The 7,360-nt window shown below is 41.8% G+C and overlaps 1 protein-coding gene across 1 annotated transcript; it reads left to right on the top strand.

Annotated features, from left to right (window-relative positions):
- The first annotated feature begins 246 nt into the window (after window positions 1-246).
- Window positions 247-6,676, top strand: LOC100698950 (microfibril-associated glycoprotein 4-like). The gene is made up of 6 exons (XM_019362174.2): window positions 247-278; window positions 580-735; window positions 3,609-3,647; window positions 5,193-5,289; window positions 5,396-5,563; window positions 5,974-6,676. Exons 1-6 carry the CDS (start codon window positions 267-269, stop codon window positions 6,225-6,227), a joined length of 726 nt encoding a protein of 241 aa, XP_019217719.1. The 5' UTR covers window positions 247-266; the 3' UTR covers window positions 6,228-6,676.
- Window positions 6,677-7,360: the final 684 nt, after the last annotated feature.

The following is a 7,360-nucleotide window of genomic DNA, read 5'->3' as shown; positions in this document are numbered from 1 at the left end:
TTCAGGGAATCACCCACACAGACTTTAAAGAACTCTATTAACTTGTCGGCACATCTGAGCTGTTTGCAGCCCTGATGATCTTTGTTCTGACTGTTTATGAGTATACTGTGTGCCTGTTATTGATGGTTGCCAGTAAGGCAGCAGGAAACATACAGATAAACACTTTGATTGCCATGTTTAGGTTATTCATGTGTCAATAAATCATTAATCCTTTGCTATAAAACAGCTCAGACATCAGATCTCCTTCATATCATTTTATTAAAACAATGACGATGAAGGTAAGTTTAGAAAGTTTAACTTTGTTCATCAACAGATTTAAAACATTTCTCTGAAAGAATCTGAGCTGATAGTTTTTTACAGGCTTTTTTTCTGTTTTTCTTAATAAATCCAGTAAATGTTTAAATGTTGATATTCACAAACTAACTTATGGCTGGTGCTGAGACTCAGAGCTGCACTGTGATGTTTTCATGAAATCAGAGAACGTTGGCTCTGAGGTTGAGTTTGCACTGCTGCTGAGTGACAGTCAGAAATGCTGCAGCTCTACATGATGCTGAAATAAAATGAGAACATCTGTTCCAGCTGCTGTCAGTCCTCCTCCTCCTCCTGGTGCCTCTGCTGAGCAGCTGTGCTCCTCTCGTGCTCCCGCTGGACTGCAGCGACATCTACAACCAAGACAGCAGCCGAGCCAGCGGCGTGTACACCATCTATCCCATCGGAGCCACGTCTGCTGTCCAGGTAAACTGGAGCTCACTGCAACTGACCTGCTGCACCTCCTGAGCTACAGCCACACCACAAATTCACCAGCTTGTCAAAATATGGGAATTTTCATAATTAAACTACATTCTAATGACACAATAGAGTAAAATATAGTTGTTTTAGTTTTAAATGTACATGAAATCTTGTTTTTTTATATGAAACAAAACGCATTCACATGTGCCTAATAATATGGCCAAACACTCATAATCGGGACGAGGTTTGTTTTACAGCCAGAACCCTTAACTAAGAACGACACACTTACTTCCTGTCCCGGAACAACGCAACAGAAAATGTAAGAAAACCAAAACAACAGTTTTCTCTTCAAAACAGGAATAAAATGAAGAACATCCAACAATTAAAGCTGACATGAATAAAGGTTATTTACTGTGTGGAGTCCCAAAGAGTGACGCAGATTTAACTCTGTCTGTGAAACTGGATTTAATAAATAAGAGCTTAACTTTAAAGTCAAGGTTAGCCTAAATGTAGAGTCACACTAAAGCAGCTGAAGATGTTTGGACACACGGACGCAGGTACGTTCAGCTTCACACACAGTTTTCTTCTCCTGGTAACACGAGACGTCCAAACTGTCCAATCAGGTTCAACACACATGTGACTGTTACACTGTTATTAAAATGATTATGACATAATAGTTTCTGAACAGTCGCTCATTAAGGTCGAGAACTAATAACTGTTAATTGTCTCCTACCCTAACCCTGTTTTTTAACCAGAAAATACAGAGAAAATACCCCATCTGGTTAATTTGAAGGTATATTGTGCACTCGTAAAAAGTGTGTCGTTTTTATTCCTCCACCTTTGTGGTGAAAACATCCATGATTACACAACATATGGTTTAATTACTGAACATATTCATTTACTTCTTTTACTGCCATTTAAACCGAATGCATCAAATGGGTTTGTTTTTACAACACAAAATTAAAATGTAACAGTTTTATCTTCTAAACAAACAACAAACATTTGTGACATCATGTTAAACTGTTCCAAAGAGAGAAAATCATGTTTACTCACAGGTACAGTTATTTAATTTTCTGTAATGTTGTTGATATTGAACATACACTGAACAAAAATATAAACGCAGCACTTTTGTTTTTCCTCCCATTTTTCACGAGCTGAACTCAAACATCTGAAAATTTTTCTACATACACAAAAGTACCCATGACTCTCAAATATTGTTCTCAAATCTTTATAAATCTGTGTTAGTGAGAACTTCTCCTTTACCAAGATAATCCATCCCTCCTCACAGGTGTGGCATGTCAAGGTGCTGATTAGCCAGCATGAATATTGCACAGGTGTGCCTTAGACTGCCCACAATAAAAGGCCACTCTGAAATATGCAGTTTGATCACACAGCACAATGCCACAGATGTCGCAGCTTTTGCGGGAGTGTGCAGTTGGCATGCTGACTGCAGGAATGTCTACCAGAGCTGTTGCCTGTGAAGTGAATGTTCATTTCTCTGCCATAAGCCGTCTTCAAAGGCGTTTCAGAGAATTTGGCAGTACATCCAACCGGCCTCACAATCACAGACCACAGACCACACCAGCCCAGGACCTCCACATCCAGCATGTTCACCTCCAGGATGGTCGACCAGGTGGAGACCAGCCACCCGGACAGCTGCAGCAACGATCGGTTTGCATAACCAAAGAATTTCTGCAAAAACTGTCAGAAACCGTCTCAGGGAAGCTCATCTGCATGCTCGTGGTCCTCATCGGGGTCTGGACCTGACTGCAGTTTGTCATTGTAACCGACTTGATTGGGCAAATGCTCACATTCGATGGTGTCTGGCATGTTGGAGAGGTGTTCTGTTGACAGATGATTTTACTGTTCAGGGCAGATGGCAGACAGCTTGTGTTGCGTCATGTGGATGAGCAGTCTGCTGACGTCAGCGTTGTGGATTGAGTGGCCCGTGGTGGCGGTGGGGCTATGGACACGAGTGCATTTTATTGTTGGCATTTTGAATACATAGAGATACCGTGTAGAGATCCTGAGGAGCATTGTTGTGACATTTATCCATGACCATAACCTCATGTTACAGCATGATAATGCACGGCCCCATATTGCAAGGATCTGTACACAATTCCTTGGAAGCTGAAAACATCCCAGTTCTTGCATGGCCAGCATACTCACCAGACATGTTTGGGACGCTCGGCTCGGCGTATACGACAGCGTGTTCCAGTTCCTGCCAATATTCAGCAACTTTGCACAAGTATTGAAGAGGACCAACATTCCACAGCCCACAATCAACAACCCGATCAACTCTATGCAACGGCGATATGTTGCCCTGTGTGCATAAAGCAAAACTGTGCATATTTCAGAGTGGCCTTTTATTGTGGGCAGTCTAAGGCACACCTGTGCAATATTCATGCTGTCTAATCAGCACCTTGACATGCTACACCTGTGAGGAGGGATGGATTATCTTGGTAAAGGAGAAGTTCTCACTAACACAGATTTATAAAGATTTGAGAACAATATTTGAGAGTCATGGGTACTTTTGTGTATGTAGAAAAATTTTCAGATGTTTGAGTTCAGCTCATGAAAAATGGGAGCAAAAACAAAAGTGCTGTGTTTATATTTTTGTTCAGTGTATTTAAAATAATATTTTAATATTCTGTGAAATGTATATGACATAGTCATTTAAATTAAAAATAGTTTTACAGTTTAATGATACTAGTTTATTTATAATGCCCAATTTATAAAGTCTGAGCTGAGCACTCGCAGTGGGAGGTTAGACTGGGACCAGTTACAACCAGTTCCGGCTGATACTTCTAATCAAAGTGATATCAGTATTACACACTGAGATGTTTCATTAATATGTGTGTGTGTGTGTGTGTGTGTAGGTGTACTGTGACATGGACTCACTAAATGGACGCTGGACAGTGAGTATTTGAACTCCCAGCTTATTTTCATTTTGTGTGTAAAATTCAGTTTTATTTATACACCAAATCACAACAACAGTCGCCTCAATGTGCTTTGTATTGTAAGGTAGGCCCTACAATAATACATACAGAGAAAAACCCAACAATCATTTGACCCCCTATGAGCAGCACTTTGGTGACAGTGGGAAGGAAAAACTCCCTTTTAACAGGAATGACTTGAAATGAAATGAAAATGACTCCAAGGTTCCTCACAGCATTACTGGAGGCCAAGGTAATGCCATCCAGAGTAAGAATCTGCTTAGATACCATATTTCTAAGATTTTCAGGGCCGAGTACAATAACCTCAGTTTGATCTGAATTAAGAAGCAGAAAGTTAGCGGCCATCCAGGTCTTTATGTCTTTAAGACATTCCTGCAGTTTAACTCATTGGTGTGTGTTACCTGGCTTCATGGATAGATAGAGCTGCGTGTCATCTGCATAGCAGTGAAAATTTATGCTATGTCTTCTAATGATGCTGCCTAAGGCAGGGGTCGGCAACCTTTAACACTCAAAGAGCCACTTGGACCCAGTTTCCACCAAAGAGAGAGCACCGTGAGCCACAAATCCTTGTTGACATGTAAAATAACGATAACACTGCATATACTAGGCTAGTGTGTTGCTTGTGAAATTTTATTTATGCAAAGAAAACATTCTGAACTCTGTAAAAACACACACTGAGTTGAATGTCTCCTTCAAATGAAATAAAAAGGAAAGTTAAAATATATGTGCAGCAAACCACTGTTTTGATGGACACGTGCAGTCTGCATAACTGTCTCTCCTAACAAGACCAGGTTTCCTCCGGAAAGTATCCCAATTATCTATGAAGCCCACATCTTTGGTGATCACAGTGGTCGTACACAGGAAGGCAGATGATTACGGTAGCAGGTGAATGAGGCAGAACTCCTACTAGGACAAGCTGAGGCGACAGAGGTGAACAGCAGTCTCACAGAGTGTGTCCTCCTGAGGAACGAGGAGGTCAGGTGGTGCCGGAACAGGATGGGCGGTGACCAGCATCAGCTCTGGATTTTGAGTCTGATGCTGGAGCAGCAAAGGTGTAGATAGCTCTCAGAGGAGGCTGGAGAATGGGGTCGACCAGCTCAGTAACAGGAACAGCACTGACCCTGGTGTTGATCAGAACAAGCTCATGATGACCTGATGGTGGAGAACATGAGATGGTCGTGTGTGGAGAAAGGATACAGTGCTGTAGAAACAGTTAAAGTGTGTAAAAGACTGTAAATGTACTGTTTCCTGTCATCTGAGAGAAACCCAGAGTTTCTCTGTAATAAGTAGAGAGGAGCAGCGGTGTGGGGAAAACCTGCAAACAGGAGTCTGGCTGCACTGCTGCAGGCTTCCAGATACTCACTGTTGGAGGCTTCAAGGAATCAGCCCAGCTGTCTGCACGATGTCCAAACTAAAGTCGCAGGGCGTTGGTGGTACCTGTCTGTGGTTCTGACTAGTCTTGAATGGCGTGTATGTCCAGCTGGTTATCCACCTTCTCGTCCCCAGGTGTTCCAGAGGAGGACGGACGGCTCGGTGAACTTCTACAGACCCTGGAGTCAATACAAGATGGGCTTCGGTAACCCTGCCAGAGAGTACTGGCTCGGTGAGCAAAGTGCAAAGCTGAAACTCTGATGTGACTTTGTGGACACATGTGGAACCAGAGAAGCTTCACATATCAGAGACTTGTGCATGTTTCTGGTTGTTTTTAGGCCTCGAGAGGCTCTTCCACCTCACTCTGAGGAAAAGGTACGAGCTGCTGGTCGACATGGAGGACTTCAGTGGAAACAAGGCGTTTGCTCGTTACTCCTCGTTCTCCATCGATCCAGAGTCCTACGGATACAGACTGCACGTGTCTGGATTCATTAACGGAGGGGCAGGTGGGGAAATATTCTGCTCTGACTCTGAGAGATGAATAAGTGTCAGGTCTTAAATCTGGTTCCCCGTTTAAGCTTAGTTTGAAACCTCCAACAAGTTTAGTTCCAGAGACGTTCCAGCTGTTCCATTTACTGATGATGTCATTACAGCATCATGTGATCTTCATGCTGTTCAAACAGGATTCGCTCACCGAGGGCTCTGCTGACTGTTTCCATGGAAACAGATAAAAAGGTTGGAGCTGTATCCCACCACAGATCAGGTGGTGCGGAGACATACAGGATTCAGCAGGGAGCTGAACCTGCTTTGAGTCCAGTATGTGTCATGGTCCACTGAGAACACTCCCAGTACACCTGCTGACCAGTCTGACTGGCATTAGTGGTAATGTTGGGATTATTCAACTGTGTTTCTGCAGGAGACAGTCTGAGTGCTCACAACGGACAGAAGTTCTCCACGTTTGACAAAGACCAGGACAGCTCGTCAGGGAACTGTGCCAAATTATATCTGGGTGCGTTCTGGTACAACAACTGTCACCATGCAAACCCTAACGGGGTTTATCGTTGGGGGGCTGATGGGACTATCCATGGTGTTGGTGTGGAGTGGTCCAGATGGAAGGGTTTTGACTACTCCCTGAAGACCATCAGCATGAAGATCCGTCCTGTGCAGTAAATCTGGAGAACAAACACAGAGACATTTATTAAATATATAACTATAAATCTTTTACACATGACTTTTCAAATTTGTACTTTGTTCATTTGATGCATTAACAGCATTATGATTATGAATTGAGTCTTTTGTATAAAACTTAAACCAAATAAATCTATATGAAGGCTGTTCAAACTGTACTACAGCAGCAAACATCAATATGAAGCAGTTACAGTAAAAAGTGAGACTGTTGCAGATTTTTAATGTGTGTTTTCACAGTTTAACAGTGTAATCAAAGACTCTCTACCTGTTTATCCATACATGACATACTGTGTACATGTTGGATTTACTTCATTCAACAGTGGATATTGGTTGCACACAGATGTTTTTCTTTGGCAGCAACTTAAACAGTCGAGTTAAATTAACACAAGTGATTCATATCCAATAAACCTGAGCATTTAGTGTTGATTAAATGTGACTGAAACATGTTTTGATGAAGTCATTTGAGCTCTTGGAATATTTGAATCCATCACAATTTTCTCACTTTGTTCCAACACTGTTCAATAACTTTTACCCCAACACTACTTGGTCACTGAAATACTCCATGTTATCTTCATATTACATGTTGGCATTATATTCCAGTATCAAATACACAATTTTCCAATGGAGGCCTTATAACAGATTGTAGATGGTTGCCAGGATCCACCAGTAACCTTTCAAAATAAAGTGTCTGATTTCACTGCAGTGACAGCAGGTAAAGAACTGAGCTGACATCACTGCTCTACTGAAACATAAACCAGCAGTAATGTCAGTTTTTCACTGTTTTGTCGAGGATCTCAGAGAATCTTTAACTTTCAGAATCAGTAGATGACATGAATATTTGAGAGCAGCAGTCAGACTGTGAGTGTGTAGAAAAGTCTCACTAAATTTGTGAAGCTCTGATACCTGATATGAATCATTATCAGATGTATGCTGATAATAAATGAGAAGCAAACGTCTCTTGTTGTCTCCTGTGTCATTCTTTGCTGCCCTCTCGTGGTCACAGCAACAAACTACACCTCCACCTTCTTCAGGGGCAAAAATGCAAATATTACGTTTCCAGATTAATTTAATATCTATTATCAATAATCAATCACATGACTTCTCATAATTTCACT

Source organism: Oreochromis niloticus, linkage group LG8 (assembly GCF_001858045.2).
Source record: "Oreochromis niloticus isolate F11D_XX linkage group LG8, O_niloticus_UMD_NMBU, whole genome shotgun sequence".
NCBI lineage: Eukaryota > Metazoa > Chordata > Actinopteri > Cichliformes > Cichlidae > Oreochromis > Oreochromis niloticus.
Note: the sequence above shows the minus strand (reverse complement) of the source record. Positions and strands in the feature narration are given on the sequence as shown.